Source organism: Misgurnus anguillicaudatus, chromosome 6, assembly GCF_027580225.2.
Source record: "Misgurnus anguillicaudatus chromosome 6, ASM2758022v2, whole genome shotgun sequence".
NCBI lineage: Eukaryota > Metazoa > Chordata > Actinopteri > Cypriniformes > Cobitidae > Misgurnus > Misgurnus anguillicaudatus.
In genome coordinates, this window is record NC_073342.2 from 12,724,213 (window position 1) to 12,740,960 (window position 16,748).

The 16,748-nt window shown below is 35.4% G+C and overlaps 2 protein-coding genes across 4 annotated transcripts in view; one reads left to right on the plus strand and one right to left on the minus strand.

Moving 5' to 3' along the window:
• LOC129434075 (uncharacterized) overlaps positions 1–8,228 on the plus strand; it is a 48,183-nt gene extending 39,955 nt beyond the window's left edge. For both annotated transcript variants that reach the window (XM_055192921.2, XM_055192922.2), the window contains exons 27-44: positions 135–292; positions 407–581; positions 691–926; positions 2,128–2,311; positions 2,616–2,790; positions 2,913–3,097; positions 3,358–3,427; positions 3,735–3,853; positions 3,950–3,981; positions 4,165–4,312; positions 6,130–6,222; positions 6,381–6,421; positions 6,550–6,669; positions 6,883–6,981; positions 7,073–7,192; positions 7,331–7,370; positions 7,598–7,715; positions 7,823–8,228. In XM_055192921.2, the coding sequence (XP_055048896.2) occupies positions 135–292; positions 407–581; positions 691–926; positions 2,128–2,311; positions 2,616–2,790; positions 2,913–3,097; positions 3,358–3,427; positions 3,735–3,853; positions 3,950–3,981; positions 4,165–4,312; positions 6,130–6,222; positions 6,381–6,421; positions 6,550–6,669; positions 6,883–6,981; positions 7,073–7,192; positions 7,331–7,370; positions 7,598–7,715; positions 7,823–7,988 (2,279 nt within the window). In that variant the 3' untranslated portion in view covers positions 7,989–8,228. The remainder of the gene's footprint in view (positions 1–134; positions 293–406; positions 582–690; positions 927–2,127; positions 2,312–2,615; positions 2,791–2,912; positions 3,098–3,357; positions 3,428–3,734; positions 3,854–3,949; positions 3,982–4,164; positions 4,313–6,129; positions 6,223–6,380; positions 6,422–6,549; positions 6,670–6,882; positions 6,982–7,072; positions 7,193–7,330; positions 7,371–7,597; positions 7,716–7,822) is intronic.
• Positions 8,229–8,566: 338 nt separating this feature from the next.
• LOC141364305 (uncharacterized) lies at positions 8,567–13,667 on the minus strand. 2 transcript variants are annotated; one of them, XM_073868530.1, is made up of 3 exons: positions 13,515–13,667; positions 12,187–12,255; positions 8,567–12,089 (listed from the first exon to the last, which is right to left on the minus strand). In XM_073868530.1, the coding sequence occupies exons 1-3, from the start codon at positions 13,515–13,517 to the stop codon at positions 9,753–9,755; spliced, it is 2,409 nt and encodes an 802-aa protein (XP_073724631.1). In that variant the 5' UTR covers positions 13,518–13,667; the 3' UTR covers positions 8,567–9,752. The 2 variants fall into 2 exon arrangements, with proteins under 2 accessions (XP_073724631.1, XP_073724630.1); XM_073868529.1 differs by lacking the exon at positions 13,515–13,667 and adding an exon at positions 12,465–12,699.
• Between the last annotated feature and the right edge of the window lie 3,081 nt (positions 13,668–16,748).

Below are 16,748 nucleotides of genomic sequence, written 5' to 3' on the forward strand. Positions count from 1 at the left end.
ACATTTAACGTGATGTGAGATAGTGTAAACGCTATGCCAAATCAGAATCAAAAATGCCTTACTAATGTTTTACCATTAATAATGGCAATCATTATGTCAACTTTAACTCTGTGCTATCTATCATATATAACCAGGGTCTATGATATACAACCAAACTGATAAAGCAGACTGGTGCTACACTGCTTACTGCAACTCAAGTTGTTTTGTTGAAGTAACAAAGAACCCGTGTTATAAAACCACTACAGTTCCTGTTTCAACAGTTACAAATGATTGTAATGATGTCAACCGAAAGGTAATCTAAAAAATAAAACAATCAGAATTTGATATGTACAATTTCCATTGGTGTATTAAAAATCAAGTTCATTTAAAATGGGGCAAACAATATTATTTGAATTATTTGTAACAGAATGGAGAATCATGGACTGAAGAATGTATAACAAAAACATGCACAGAAGGGACGGTGACCTCCACCCCTGTGCAGTGTGACACAAATGACGCCGTGGTACCTACATGTGCTAATGGACTTACACCTGAGAAAGTCTATTACAACAATGGCTGCTGCTCTAAATATGAATGCCAATGTAAGTTTGCCTTTTTTTTATATAGAAATGATAACGTTTCTTACCATACAAATAGTAACCACTGTCTTTAGCAATATATTTTATTTAACTTGTTTTTCTGAAACAACAGGTAAATGCAGTGGCTGGGGTGACCCTCACTACAAAACATTTGACGGAACATATTATGCTTTCCAAGGAAACTGTTCCTACGTGTTGGTCAAAGAAATTGTTCCTAAATATGATATCAATGTCCATGTTAAAAACTATTACTGTAACACTGCAAAAAATTTTGCTTGCCCCGAGTATGTGATTGTGAACTACAAATCCTATAATATCAAGATAACAAGCTACAGCGAGGATATTCAGGTAAGTTCCAGGACTAATACAGACAAGTCTGTTCAAACATACTTGTTAAGCAAAGTTACTAAAAGGAATAGCTCACCTAGTAAAGAAAATTTGGTCATTATCTACACATTTTACTCCAAAAACTCTGTAACAATGTGATATTTACACACTTAAGGGATACGCTGCACTATTTTTGGCTGTACCAGATGAAAGATTACCATCATAAAACAATTGTGGCGATTTCTGTGATCATGGCCCTTAAAGCAACGCTAAAGACTTATGGCTCTTTGCTCCCCCTACAGGTTAGAAGCGTAATTGTTCATTACCACTGTCGTAAATACTGCAGCATAGCTGGCTCCGATTGGATTGTAGGTCTGCCGTAAAGCAAGTTTTTGTAGTTTTCACTCGAACTATAGGACCACTACCCGACGGTTGGAAACTTCTTTAGTGCGGTTTTGGCCGATAGAGGGCTGCAAAGCGAATGTGAAAGTGCCATTCACCCTGTTTTGAGTGGATGAACCACTGAAACTTTTTTGGAAATGTTATTTTAAGGTAAAAAAAAAAACTCTTTGGCGTTGCTTTAATTGGTGGTCCTATGTCGTACAGTGAGAGAGGTTCAAAGACGGCCGTTTATCCTGTCTTGTGACCAAAGATTTCTGAAAGTGTCAGAAATTTAGCATGATCAAAGCACAGTGTGTTTGCTGCTACAAACTGCGTACCGGTATTTGTTTACCATTACTGCATGCTGATAACGCGCTAACACAGGGGTGGGCATTCCTGGTCCTGGAGGGCCACTGTCCTGCAAAGTTTAGCTTGAACCCTAATCAAACACATCTGAATGTAATTTCCAAATCATACTGAAGCCTTTGATTGGGATTTCCAGGTGTGTTTGATTAGGGTTGGAGCTAAACTTTGCAGGACAGTGACCCTCCAGGATTAGGAATGCCCACCCCTGCGCTAACATGTGTCGCAGCCGCTAAAGCCTTTGATTCAATAGGTGTCATCATCGAATAGCCTACATGCTTGTCGTATCCAAGTTTAAATTATACATGTTGCACAGTGTAATAAAATAATGAACTTATAGGACTGCAAAAATCCTGCAGTGTATCCTGAGCACACAAAACACACATCCGTATGCTATGTAGTGATGTGAGTTTAAAAGAACATTTCAATATAAAATATATATATTTATTATTACTCATAAAGACATTATTACCCACAGGTCTATGTCAATAATGATGTAAAGATCCCAACATACAGTAATGAAGACTTCTCCATCACCACGTCTGGAATGGCTGTGACTTTGAGCATCCCTGAAATTAAAGCAGAAATTTTAGTTAATCATCATGGTTTTGAGGTCAAACTTCCATTCTCTGAATTCAGTGGTAATACAGAAGGACAGTGTGGTGAGTATATATTAGATCTCTTATGTCACAATCATTATAAGGGGACAAAAATGTTTTTTTTTAACGATTTATCTGTGCATAAGACTACGACAGGGTTTCATTCCATGTTGCCTGTGCCACAATATTATGCTGCTCTGCAATATAATTAACATTTTTTGCAGAATTGGGCGTAAATTGATAAAAAAAATTTCTTGTTTCTGCTTCACAACTTATATCTTTGAAAAAACATTGATGATGCAGTTTTGGACTCGCTGGCGGGTCTGACTTGTTAATATTAAATTTTCAATGATATTGCTAATTCAAGGGGTCTGTGACAACAACCCTACAAATGACTGCAGACGTCCTGATGGACAAACGGATGAATCATGTGGGAATATGGCACAACTGTGGGCAGACAGCCCAGAATGTCAAACATCTCCACAACCACCATCTAAAGGCTCCAGCTGCAATGCACAAAACTGTGAACTCATCAAAAGCGAGTAAGCCACAGACAACCACACAATCACTCATTTCACATTTTTAAAACCTAACCACAATTCACATCTATTTTTTAAAACCTACTTCACATCTATTCATTTCCACTGTTTTGTATTTAATACAGTTTGTTCAAGAGTTGCCATGCAGTGGTGCCCTATCAAAGCTACTATGACGCATGTAAATATGACATATGCAACAAGAAAAGTGAATCTATGGCCTGTACCAGTCTGGAGGCTTATGCACGAACGTGTGGTGAGGCATCTATCTGTATTGACTGGAGAAACTCAACTGAACCTAAAGGACTCTGTGGTAAGAAAACAGGAAGAACCAAATGTGTTACTTTGTTTTTTCAAAAAGCCTATGTCCATTCAAACAAATAATTTTTTGACGAATGAACCTAATTAATTCCAAATCATGCATATTAGCATATTAAATATACCTACAAATCAAGGAATGGTCAGTGCATTACCACAAACACCCATTAGTAAACCCTTACGACAATTGGTTTTACTCCAGCTTTAATAGCTTTTTCTATCATAATCATTCATTTCTGTTGATTTCTATAATAGACTACAAGTGTGCCGATCACAAAGTCTACAAGGCATGTGGACCAAAGGTGGAAAAAACCTGCAGTACAAGGTAATCTTTCTATTCAAAAATAAGTCCTAAATTCTCAGAAATAAAGGTTCAAGGATGTACCTAAAAGTTAAATAAGTACACTTTTGTACCTAAAGGTTCATATTGGTGTACACATTAGAGGTACATACTGCTACCAAAATGGTAGCCTACATATTAGGACCTTTATAAAAGGTACTTTACAGTGACAACTTTTGTAGCTTTCTTTTGGAGAGTTTAAATACATGGTTACATTGTAGTCCTGCAATGCTCCTTAATGTACTGTATTCAACACATTTTAAACATCTTTCTTTTTATTACCTAAAACAAGATACAACGAAATGTTTGTGCACAATGAATGCCAAGATCCAAAGTATATGGAAGGCTGTTTCTGTCCAGATAACACATATCTACTTAGTTCAACGTCAGATCAATGTACAGCTAACTGCGGTAAGAAATGTTATTGTATTTACTCACCCTGTTTGTAAGATGAATGCATCTTGAAGTAATATTTTTTGTTGATGTGTTTTAAATCCATGCTTGTAGATTGCATTGGCCCAGATGGATTATCTAGACAGGTATGATTTACATGATATTTCCTCCTGAGATTGTGCTTAAAGCAGAGTATAACAATTACATGAAATAAACGGCTAGTGTTTTCAATAATTTTTTAGTGCATAAACATTTGATCAGGCTTATAATCATTCATAAAAATAACTTTACACATTAACATTACAATAACTAACTCTCATATCCTGTAGCCTGGGGATTCATGGACCGTCAATTGTACAACATATAGGTGTTCCAGGGAGAGCTTTGGTGTTGTGCAAGAGCCTGTTAAGTGTCCAAAAACAAAGCCCTGTGGTGAACAATACAAAACAACTATAACAAACTGCTGTCCAACATGTGGTGAGTTATCATTACAAGACAACGAATACAGTGGTTTCCCAAATTGCACCAGATTGAAGAATTAGACTAAGCAGACAAAAATAAAACAAACATGAACTTAAAATTGAATGCACAGCCTTGCAAAGCATAGTTCATTTGACTCATACACATCCGCTGACATTCAACAGATGCACATTGCGACAATTTGCAGTTCCTCTCATGGCCATACTACATACTCTTACATGAACAATGTACATGGAGTTTCAAGCAGTAGCGGAGTGGCAATCGGGAGAGTCTGGACTTTTCCCGGTGGGCTGGTAGAGTTTTGAGGCCGCAAGGGCCGGTCTGATAATCGTTATACATTGCGAGTTATATAGCAACCCCATCTGGTGGCCTGATGTGCGGCCGCTTCCTACCTCCCGCTGGTCAAACTGTGCAGCCTCTCTGCTCAACACAGTATATAAAAGTGTGTTCGGCAGGTCCAACCATGTCTAGGTTTTTTTAAAATATAGGGAGATCAGTGAATGGCTCCTCCCCAAATGGCATAGCCTGTCAGAATTTGATGTAAAAATCCAACGAACGCCTGTTTATTGCAGAACGTATGCGGTCATATCCGTCACGCTGACAGACTATTCGATAGACTAATAAGTGTGGATTAAGGATGTTTCAAATCTCTAGCCTGGAGGTCAGGACATGAATGGATCAAATCAGCAGACTTGCAAAGGTTTATTTATCTCCACATAGGCTATATCATAAATAAAAATTAGAAGGGTAACTTTGAGGTATCACATTATATATATCCTAATATGTGTTTCCATATTATAGAAAAGAGTTTTCAACAGCAATACGGCAATAGATATCCTCACTATTATTTTTTCAAAACTTTGACAAAAAATATTTTCAAAGGAACTGTATTCTTACAGTTATTCAAAGATGCACACATTATTCCGATGATTTGAATGTAAGAGTATTCATATAACAGCAATGAAAGTCTCATATAGCAATAAATATCCACATATAACTTAACATAACACCATAATGAAATGAATAAACAGACAAGGAAGCAGGATTGACATGTAAATTGTATAATTATTACGGAAAAAACAACAGTATTACTGAAATAAACTCTGAGGTAAATGCGTTAAACACGCTGTTAACCGTACTAACAAGTCTAAATAAGCAATAACAGTGGAAAAAACATTATCATTATTAAACTGTATGACAAAAATTATATTTAAAGGAAATATTCTTACAGTTATTCAAAGATGCACAAATTATTCCATATAGGCCTATTATTTCCTGTTTAAGAGCACCTTCGTCTCTGGCCTTGCTCTGTTATGTAATAGATTGACAGGTGCGCATCCCCGTCTTTCAAACAGGTATCATTTTGTATAGTTACTCATTTAGGAAAATTAGCCATGATTTAATGATTTTATTATTATTTTGAAAAGTTTTCTTGCAGAATGATTACTATTTGTATTACCCTTGTTTTAATACAAATCTGAGACCTTAGTTTTTTTTTTTTTTTTTTTTTTTTTGACCACGGAGGGCCGGTGGTCTATAAAATTTCCCAGTAGATTTTTTGGTCCCACTCCGCCCCTGGTTTCAAAAATCCTGAAGACAAAAATCGAGTCACGCACATTGTACAAGGACCCTTGCGCATAGGAATAAAAAATGGACTATACTTTGGCCTTCATTGCTAAACTTTAAGCTGTGCAGGGGGAAAAAAGCGCTCTTTTTATCTAAATAGTCATGACAATTTTTTAAAAATGCACCATAAAAGTCAACAATCATTTTTAAAAAGCTTTTTTCAATTTTTTCCACTTTTTTCAATTCAGAATGCAATATGGAGCTGTGTCTTATGACGAAATGTGACATTGGATACGAGTTAGCAAGAACTAAATCTGAGGACGGCTGCTGCCCGCCCTGTGGTAAGTTTTATATTTATTTACTAGAACTTTTTATACACATTTTTCTCTAAGCAATTGTACACACAGCACCTTAACAGTGTTTATTATTTTTGTAAGAGCATATTTTCTATATATATTTTATTAAACAATCACTAATTCATTATTTTTTTTCTGATCAGTGCCCAAAAATGTCTGTGTTTACAATGACAATGAGTACAAGGTGAGTACAAGAACGTTACATCATAACACCAAAAAATGCATTACTAACACAACATACTTACACACAAATAAAGCATTTCTAATTTTGCAGTGATGGGTTCACTTTACCAATTCTGTCCTTTTCTCTAGCCTGGTGTTAAAATCCCAACAGATTCATGCAACGATTGCACATGTGGAATGGAAAAGAACCCAAAGACTAACCTACATATTATGCAATGTTCTCCAATAAAATGTGAACCCTGTGGAGAGGTAATATCATCCTTTTGATCAGGTTGTATAATATTTGTAAGTCTAACCATACTTTAGCTACATACTAATAGTGAAGTTTTAATTAATGTTAAGGTTTGAGTAGTATGTAAGAGTTACAGATCCATGATATTTACAAGAATATATCCATGGATTTACAAGAATCAAGTTGACAGTGGTCTATTGAACATATAAATTTATCTTTGCACCCCAAAGGGCTTTGAAGAGGTAAAGGTTGAAGGAGAGTGTTGTGTAAAATGTAAGCCAACAGGATGTTTGTATAAAAACGCAAACAACATCTCACAAATTCTCAAGGTGCGTCTTTCTTCAAACTTCTATTTCACCAATCCAAAAAAAAAATGTCATTGGTTTTTCAGTACTTATCTGCCCTATCTGATTTTATTAGGTTGGAGAAATACACAGTTCTAAATGCGAGGGGGTGGTCTGCCGTGAGGTTGATGGAGAGTATTTGATTGAAAAGTCAATAATGAAATGCCCGGCCTTTAATCCAGCTGATTGTGTGCCGGTAAGTACACTATCTGTAGCATTAGCATGTAGGTCAAACATGATATTTTGTATATTTTGTGCGATGTATGACTGTGTACCACGAATGCATGAGAAATGCTGTATGGCTCTGATGTAATAAGGATTTGTTTTCATACAGGGGACTGAGAGAATGGATGCAAATGGATGCTGCAAAACCTGTAAGATATATTCTCTGACCAATAACATGGGCAACATTTTTTATAATCATGTCAAGTTTATAGCAGACTATGAAATATTCAATAGACAAGATGTGTTTGGACATTTAAAAATGCACAAATGCCATTGCTTTAAATAAGATATCAGATAAATCAAATAATTAATCAAATATGATTTATTCTAGCCATGTCAATAGGGCCAACGCTTATCTCTCGCTTATCTTATTCAGGTGATCGTAAAAACTGTGCAGTCGTAAGAACTACAGAGAGAGTGAGCGCAAACAACTGCATATCCATCGATCCTATAGAAATTACATCCTGCAGTGGCCAATGTGGTACCAAGTCAATGTAAGAGAGCATGATTTGTTATCTTTTAATAAGCTGTACACTTCCGGTCACAACCCAACCAAAACTGGGAGTCACTTATAAACTCATTTACACTTTTTTGGGCACAGGTATTCAATGGAGCAACACTCAATAATACACGTCTGTTCTTGTTGCCGGGAGACGAAAACTAGCATGAAAGAAGTGAAGCTGAAGTGTCCAAATAACAAAGAGATCTCGCACCAGTACATCTACGTTGAGAGCTGTGAATGCACTTCAACCAAGTGTGGGGAATGAAGAGCGGATAACAGATTATTTTGCTATCTGTCAGACCTTGCTTTAATTATTTCAGATTTGAAAATGATTTGAATATATTTTCTAAGTATAGCTTAAACTATACTCTTTTACTCTTTTAACATATCTTAATTTACTTATTTTTCTTTCTACACTTTTGATTCTTCTGTAATGTTTAATGAAATTATATATTATTAATTTTAATGAAGCTGAATATTAAACACAATAAAGTAAGCAGCAATTTGACTGGCTTCTTCCTCATTCTTCTCAATGCAGCTCAGTCATTTCTGGTAACAGCATATTTAAATGCAGAAATCATTGTGCATTATTTCTATTTTAGGACGGTCATTTGATTAACCAATGGGGTCTGACCATTTTGGGACCCTTGAAGAGGTACCATCTAAGTAACATGTTTGTATTTTTAAGTAAATTATGTTTTTGCATGGTTAGTAAAAAAAGTTGCTTAAATAAAGCCAAGGAACACATACTACTTTGTTCACAAACAAAAAAGTACTGGATCTTGTAAAGATGTAAAAAACAGTTCACTCATTCACAATAAACACTATATTGATTTCACTTTTCTAAGACACTTTTTGTTGTGTAAAGCCACGTCTTTATCCAAGCAATCCTAAGAAACTGATACACAACAGAGCTCTGCTATGAACTGTTACGTAAACTTCATGTGGCTCATGTTATAATATAACTTTAATGTTCAAAAAGTGTGAATATGTCTTTCAACCTCATGGTTTTGTGCTGTGTGCAGTGTAGTACTGTAACACCTGAGAGGGATGCAGACCTGCAAGCAAGTTTGAACAGCTTTGAACAGCTGTTAGCATAAATTGTATAGAGAAGTAACACATTACCGTACATACATAACTGATGGGTAAATATCTCTGATAGCACTAAAATCAGATAAACTATTATGTACATAAACTAAATCCAGAACATCTGAGATGAACATGTGCAGTGATTAGTTATATAAAAAGCAGTTTTCAGATTACCATTTTCAGATGCCGATCAACTGATTGTCTAGCTTCTGTTTTTAACAATGTTTTAATATGTGTGTTTCTGTAAGCGCATATAAACTGTTTAAAAACATGTCGCGTATCCCTGCTGAAAAATCCAGCATAAACCAGCATGAATTTCATGCTGGTCCAGGCTGGTTTTTACTGGTTTGTGCTGGTATAGTGCTGGTCAGCGCTGGTATAGTGCTGGTATAGCTGGGTGGCCAGCATAGTCATGGTGTTCTCAAGCAAAACGGAGCTGGTGTAGCTGGTTCACCAGTATGATTTTGCTGGATTGAGCTTAGGGGGAACAAGCTTTATTTTTGCTTGTGTATGTCTGTATGTAACACATTAATATAAGATTAAAACATAATATATTGGATTATATTTAATTATAAGTGTGTTATTTTTTTTCCGCTCCGTCTTTTTGAAATAACAAAGCTCAAAAAGCTTTGAATAACAAACAATACAAAAATAACACTGGTAAAACATGAAGCTGACTTTTTTCTAAATAATATACATCAGTAATATATTATTACAATTTTTATCTTGAATTTCTCATTAACATACCATTCACAGTTGTCAATTATGTACTTACTGTGCAATACAACCAGTTTCCGTTTTACTGCACATACATACATCATACAATATTTTACACATAAATATGTCATAATGTTTCAAAAAACCTGTACACAAATCATTAGCTTGTGCAAAACAAAAACAATTAAAGATTCAAAATCAGAGAAAAATGCTAAATAAAAGACTAGTCCCTTTCATACACATTTGGGAACTCACATATGAAAGTATGATCAGTGGTGTGCAAAATCAAGCATTTCTGCTCTAAGCTGTCCACTGAAATCAGACATACTGGTGCAAAATCATTTCCTGCTTGTTTGATATGTGGAACAAAAGCTATGCCCTGTGAAAGTGGGAAAGATGGCTGTGAATGAATCTTTCTGAAAATCAAAGCGATTTCTCTGTTGCCATTAGAGGTAAATGAAATAATGTGGAGGATTTCTCCATTACATCCATCATTTAATTTACCATAGCAATCTTTCCTTCTTTTACTTAGGCTGTAGCTACTGCTAGTATACAGTAGACCCTTATGCACCATTCTTCTGTGTACAACAACTTCATCGGGTACATGCCTCTCGGCAGAAAGAAATGCAACTCTTATTGCATCAGTTACATCCTGCACCCTGCCACCATCCAGAACAGTTGTGTCTTGCCATGTTGAGAATTTTTTCACTTTGGGGTGTTCTGTCAGTTCTAAACAGAACTTCTGAACATGCTCACTGATGGTATAGTTTGCTGTAAAGTGTGGTATAGCACTGTGTGATAGAAATCTGTTAACAATCTGTAGAGCTACACATTTGGTTCCGTGGACTAGTTTTAACAGCTCACCATTTGCATTTTCAAATACAAATGCCGAGTGTGCCCACAATGGACCCCACAATTTTACAGACTTAGCAAGATGTGTAAGGAGATGCACATTAAATGTCATTGATGCTTCCCCATAGAGCAACTGAAATCGTACCACAAATTCTAAAAGCATCTCATCTGCTAGGTTGACATCTTGAAAGGAGACCTGCTCTTTAAGAAGAAGAAATACAGCAGACACCAAAAGGCTAAGGTGCTTTATGTAGCATGTTTGGAGCAGTCCGTTTAAGACAGGGAGGCTGTAGAACAGAAGCCATGCTCGCCATTCTGAGGCTTTCCAAAACTTCAGATCTGTTAGGGGCCTGGGTAGTCGTGTAATGAGATGTGGTGGTTTTATGTTCCTTAATCTGTTTTCTATGACTCTCATAATGTTGGGGCTTCCAATGTAGTATGGTTGGTCACTATTATTCAAAAGAAGCTCTGTGAGCTGTCTAATGACACCAAGTAAGACTGCATGCATGTAGTCTGGAACAAAGCCCCAAACTATATCAAAGTATGGCATGTTTATAAGAGGAGAGGGACCCTTTACTCCTCTTACACTACTGTTGTTAGCTAATGCAAGCTCCATATCAGACAACATTCCTTCAGCATCTCTGTCTGCATATTCAGTTGTTGTTATTGTATACTTCACCTGGCGGTCTACTAGGGTACCAGGATGCAGACAAAATCCACAACCAAAGTATCCATTCAATTGTGTGGTGTTCTGTATGGCTGGTCTGGCTTTTGAATCTACACAACAACATAGCCCCACAATTTTACTAGTTATGCATTCTCTGTTTTTTCTCCATGTTACACCTTTGTACACAAGATCTTTGGCCTGATTAACAAATGGTTTAAGAAAAATGTGCATAACTGGTTCCCGTGCACCAAACCAAAGCCCTGCCAACATCACATTCTGGAACCGAATTTTGGGAGGCAGCTCGTTCAAGTGGAGTTGTATAGGCCATATTGAAAATTTGGAGGATTTGTACAGGGGTGAGCCATCAGAATTGAAATTAAATGAGAAATTGTTTGGATCTGACAGAAGTTCACCAGCTTTTGAAAGTTGTGCATACATGTAACCATCATATATGTCAGAGATAATGTGTTCATTTTTTGACCTTTCATATCTGTAGGCAATGTTGTTTGAAATTTCAGGATTTTGTAGTAGTGCCTGGATTTGAGGTGCAATTGGTACATTGATGAAAAAACTACCGCTGTTCAGGGTACTGATTTCCAAGGGATCACTACACTGGAGGCACTGTGTAATATTTTTTTCTTCAATATTTTGTTGAGTACCAATGTATGATCTACATGACTTACAATAAAAGTGAAATTCAAGCATTTCTGAATTATTTTTAAATGCTTTGTTGAACAGATATTTAGATACAGGTACCACCTCTTTGCCAAAAAGTGTATTTATAAGTTTTAACAAATGGTGTAGTTGAGTCCCAGATATGTTATGTCTAGCCGCATATGTCATTATCATCAAAACTGCCTCTGCTTTTGTGGTAGTACCTACAGATGTAAGTATGGAGTCCATTTCTGGGTCAGGGTCATCAGGGACAGTCTGTCGAAATGCCTCAGCGTCAACTTCACTTTCTGTGTCACTTGCAAAAGTGGAAACACTATCGTAGTTGTCATCAGAGTCATCTGTTTCATGATCTAATGTTAAAGTAGTCTAAAAAAAAACATTATTAAAACAACATTCAAAACATGTTGTTGTGATAGTCTGATGTTGCATTACATAATTGTCTGGTGATAGACTGTAAACTCACCACATCTGCAATACTGGAACCTTGAATGTTGTAGTGATGCACAGTGTAATCATCATAAATGGGTACGGTCTGTAATAGCATGTTAACATGTATTACAGAACCATTTGAAAATGTACAGATAACTTCATAATGATCCTCTTAAAGGAAACAGCATAAATGTTAAAAAAGCTTACTTCTGTTTTTGAGTATAGCCAAAAAATATAAACAATATAGTTAAACAACCAACTGAGCAAATCATAATATACGTATAATGTAAAATCTTAAATGTAATTACATACAGTAGAGCATCCACCGCTTGTTCTGCGTTTTGGAAGGGGTACTTCATCTGTGCTTTCTGGCTCGAGATACAATTTATATTTTTTGGGGGCCATGATTCTAAAAAAAATTGTATTATAGTTAGGCTATATGAGGCGATAGTTAAAATGAATTATCCGATGATGGTTTAGTAAAGCTTATGGGTTCTATCCCAGCATAGATAAAAAAAAGTTTTTTTTTTTGTAGTAAAATTATGTCAAACTGAATTGATAATCTCTTTGTAAAAAATATGTAAAGATTACTCAATTAAAATACTTTAGTATGATTCAATTAAATTAATGGAATTTTACACACACACACACATATATACATATATATACATATATGTATATATGTGTGTGTGTAAAATTCCATTAATTTAATCTTTACATATCTGTATATATATATATATATATATATATATATATATATATATATATATATATATATATATATATATATATATATATATATATATATATATATATATATATATATATATATATGAAGCAGCTAAGTCTATACTTAAAGCAGCTGAGGGTTGCTGGACGGTGTATTTGTACGCGCTCACTTGGCTTAAGTTAAATGTCATTAAATCAATGTCCACTCACCATTTGAATGCTCAGAGTATTCATTTTATTTAATGTGTTGCATTGTTGTAACAGCATGGCCTTGTGATACGGTCAAAAAACTGTGTGTTCACCTTCCTCCAGCAACACTTGTCACCTGAAGGAAGGTTCCTACCTATATTCACTGAATATAGAACAGTGACACCTAGTGGACACCTTAACAAGACAAATGGCTCTTACAATATATATATCTGTATATATATATATATATATATATATATATATATATATATATATATATATATATATATATATATATATATATATATATATATATATATATATATATTCTCCAGTGTAATCCAACAGGAGTTTGGAGTCAAACAATGTTAAAATGCCTTTGTCTTAATTAAGATGTAGTTCAGTTTTATTTTTCAGTAAAACGGTAATGTGAAGACATATTACCATAGACAGTAGGATATACCCAGCATCGGCGTTGCTATGCAACCTTTAGAGCAACTATGTTCACGAAGAGTAAATGTAGTTCCAGCACTTTCCCAAAATAAATCTCGCAATGTTTTCGACTACATTATATCCCTTACAGTGTTTATCGAAATTAGTACAAGTGCACGTGTTCCAAATTATCTTGTTTTCGCCACCGTAATTACGATTTTGATTTGGGGTAAATAAAAAGTTTCAGCTTCTACACGACGAATCTGCCGATCGCTGCGAATGAGAATGTTTGCATACGTGAGGTACCTGGATGACGGCTGCACGGCAGTTGTTTCAACATGCGAAATTAAGGACTTTAACTTTAACAAGTTTGACCAAACACAGATTTATTGGGTACGATGGAAGCAAGACTTCTTCAGGGCACAAATACTGATGCTTAAAGGTATGTCAGCAGTAGCTGTTTTATAGTAACTCGTTCACTGCACAATGTAAACAAATGAGTGCTATATAGTTTTGCTTCCTATTTTGTTTCTATAATTTTTAGAGAATAAAGAAGACATAGAGGAGGAGTTGTCTAAGGGCAAACGACTCCGGGTAGCACCTCTTAAAACATGGTCGTCTCCACCACATACTACGTCTTCCTCGCTAAAAGAGAAAGCGGAAGCCAAGACCAAAAATGTATGTTGTAAAGGTTATATTGTGTAACGTTAGTTGTGCGCGTGTGTATATATTGTCCAGTAAATATTTTACACAAACCTATGTGTATATATGTAATAATTTCTGTATATTATAATACAATATTAGTGTGATACATTTATTTATTGGACAGTGACAATAAACGATAAACACAGTCTCATATTTAAATGATAATATATTAATATTAAATATATATTAAAACTAAATATATCAGTAGTATGTATGTATGGAGAAATGTTTTCTATTAAAACTTCTCCCGTCTATTTAGAAACGCATGAACTGCTCTGTCTGGTTTTATTAATGATACAATGCTCAAAAAGTATGCTGAATTGATTGTGCTGTTCTCTGTTTCTTATAAAACAGACAAACCAGAAAACTGCCTCAGATGAAGGAAAAAAACAATCGCTTCTCAATATATTACATGAGCGCAAAGCCCAAAAACGACAGGCTCCACTCTGTCCAACAGCACAAACTAAAAAGCCTAAGGAGCAGACCCCATCATCACATCTGGCAACAGATGAAGAAGATGCCGTTGGTGCAGATGTTGTTCCCCGCAAATTATTCGAAGAGTCACAAAAGCAACTCCAGTTTTACCAGGAAAAGCTGAAGGATGTTACTCTCCAACTTAAGAAAAACCGGTAACACTTTACAATAACAGTACATGAATAATCATGTAGTAATACATAAATTAATAATTACTTTAATATGAAGTAATGATAAGTTAAGCCATGTACTAATCAATAACTAACCATAACTATGTCATGAGTCATATGAATTCATGCATGAATTACAGCCACCTTAACTACGCATTAATACATGTTTGTTAGTTTATGCATTAATTAACACTTTGGGTAACCGAAATCAAACATGCTCTAAAACAGTGGTTCCCAACGGTTCGCAGGATCTGATGCTTTGTTTGAGGTCAAATAAAGATGCATAAAATGTTCCACTTATAATTTTAGAAACAAAAGATATTTTTCTAATTCATGTGCTCACAATACCAAGATAGCAGGTAGTTAAAATATTTTAATTGTTCTCTATTTTGTGTGCTTGTCAATGTAGATTGCAAAATCAAAAGGAAGGTGGATGTAAACGTTACGGCCTACAACAGGCTGTTAGCTCGTTGCACTTGTGGTCTGCTGCTTTTGGCGCTGTCAAAATATTTTAGTTAAAATCATTCTGACTATTCATCAGAAATGACAAACATGTTAACCAAAGTCACAATGCCAAATGTATAGTGTTCATATAAAGACCATCAAACCGTCAATCATACCAGTTTATTTGTGAAAGCTATTAAAATGTTATCTCGATGTTATTTTAATTATTGTTTAATTAATTTTTTGCATTGTATCAGGATCAGCGTTCAGCCAGGGGCGGATCTACGAGTGGATTGACAGCTTGCCCATCCAATCAGATTCATGGAAATACATTATGTTTTTTCATTCAAACCGTAATTCTTCAACCATTTGAACTATCAAAAAATAAGAATTGCTCCTAAAGAAAACAAATTGCGCTTTTTGGCAATATATGGTTTATTACGGTAATGTCTTGCTTTCATCTAGAGCGGAAGAGGCGGGTTTGAAGAGAGCGCGGTAGGTTAGATTGCATTGCACTGAGTAGCAGATTCGTGTGAACGTGTGGATCACTGCGGTAAAGAAAAGACTTCTAAATTAAAACGGTGTACACCAGCAACACTAAAGTAAACTCGCTCTTGGTGGCTCGGGACTTGACGGCCCGACTGGACTGTTTAAGTTGATTTTCAATAAAGCAGTGTTGAATTTTTTGCTTCTGGGTCCTCTATGTTTCAGAACCAGTGCTTAGGTAAGCCACGGGCGTTTAGCTAAATAAATGCTCAATGCTTAAATAGTTCATCGTAAATCGTTGTAATATGCTTATGACTTGCGAATGTTACTGTATGCTTATTTAATTGAAATAAACCAAGCTTAATGACGTATGCAGCCTGCATATCCTACCTCTGGAGGATGCAGCCTTCTGTTTGAGAGACGGCCGATTGTAATACAGTTATATTAAATAACGTAATTCCATCTTAAAATGTACAAAACTGATGGAAAAAATTAACGCAAGTTAAAAAAAGTATGCGAATTCTTCTGGCCCGCAGATGTATAGATGCCCACCCATCAAAAACACTTTCTGCCTCCGCCACTGGGTAACTTATATTTTTATTTGTTAATGTATGATAAAGTCATGACTTTACTAAGGGGGCACCTCATTTCTAACTCATCGTTAACTACTCATAAACTAACATAAATTCATGATTTATTAATGTATGATTAGGTCATGACTTTACTTGAGGGGGCACAGCATTACTAACTCATCGTTAATTACTCATAAACTAACAAAAATTCATGATTTGTTAATGTATGATTGGGTCATGACTTTACTTGAAGGGGCACATCATTATTAACTCGTTGTTAACTACTCATAAACTAACATAAATTCATGATTTGTTATGGTATGATTAGGTCATGACTTTACTTGAAAGGGCACATCATTATTAACTCATCGTTAACTACTCATAAACTAACATAA

Coding starts and splice junctions, on each gene's coding strand:
- LOC141364305 (XM_073868529.1), bottom strand. CDS start 12,557: ATGGCCCCCAAAAAATATAAATTGTATCTCGAGCCAGAAAGCACAGAT. Junction 12,256..12,464: donor CAAGCGGTGGATGCTCTACT/GTATGTAATTAC, acceptor ATGCTATTACAG/ACCGTACCCATTTATGATGA. Junction 12,090..12,186: donor GTTCCAGTATTGCAGATGTG/GTGAGTTTACAG, acceptor GTTTTTTTTTAG/ACTACTTTAACATTAGATCA.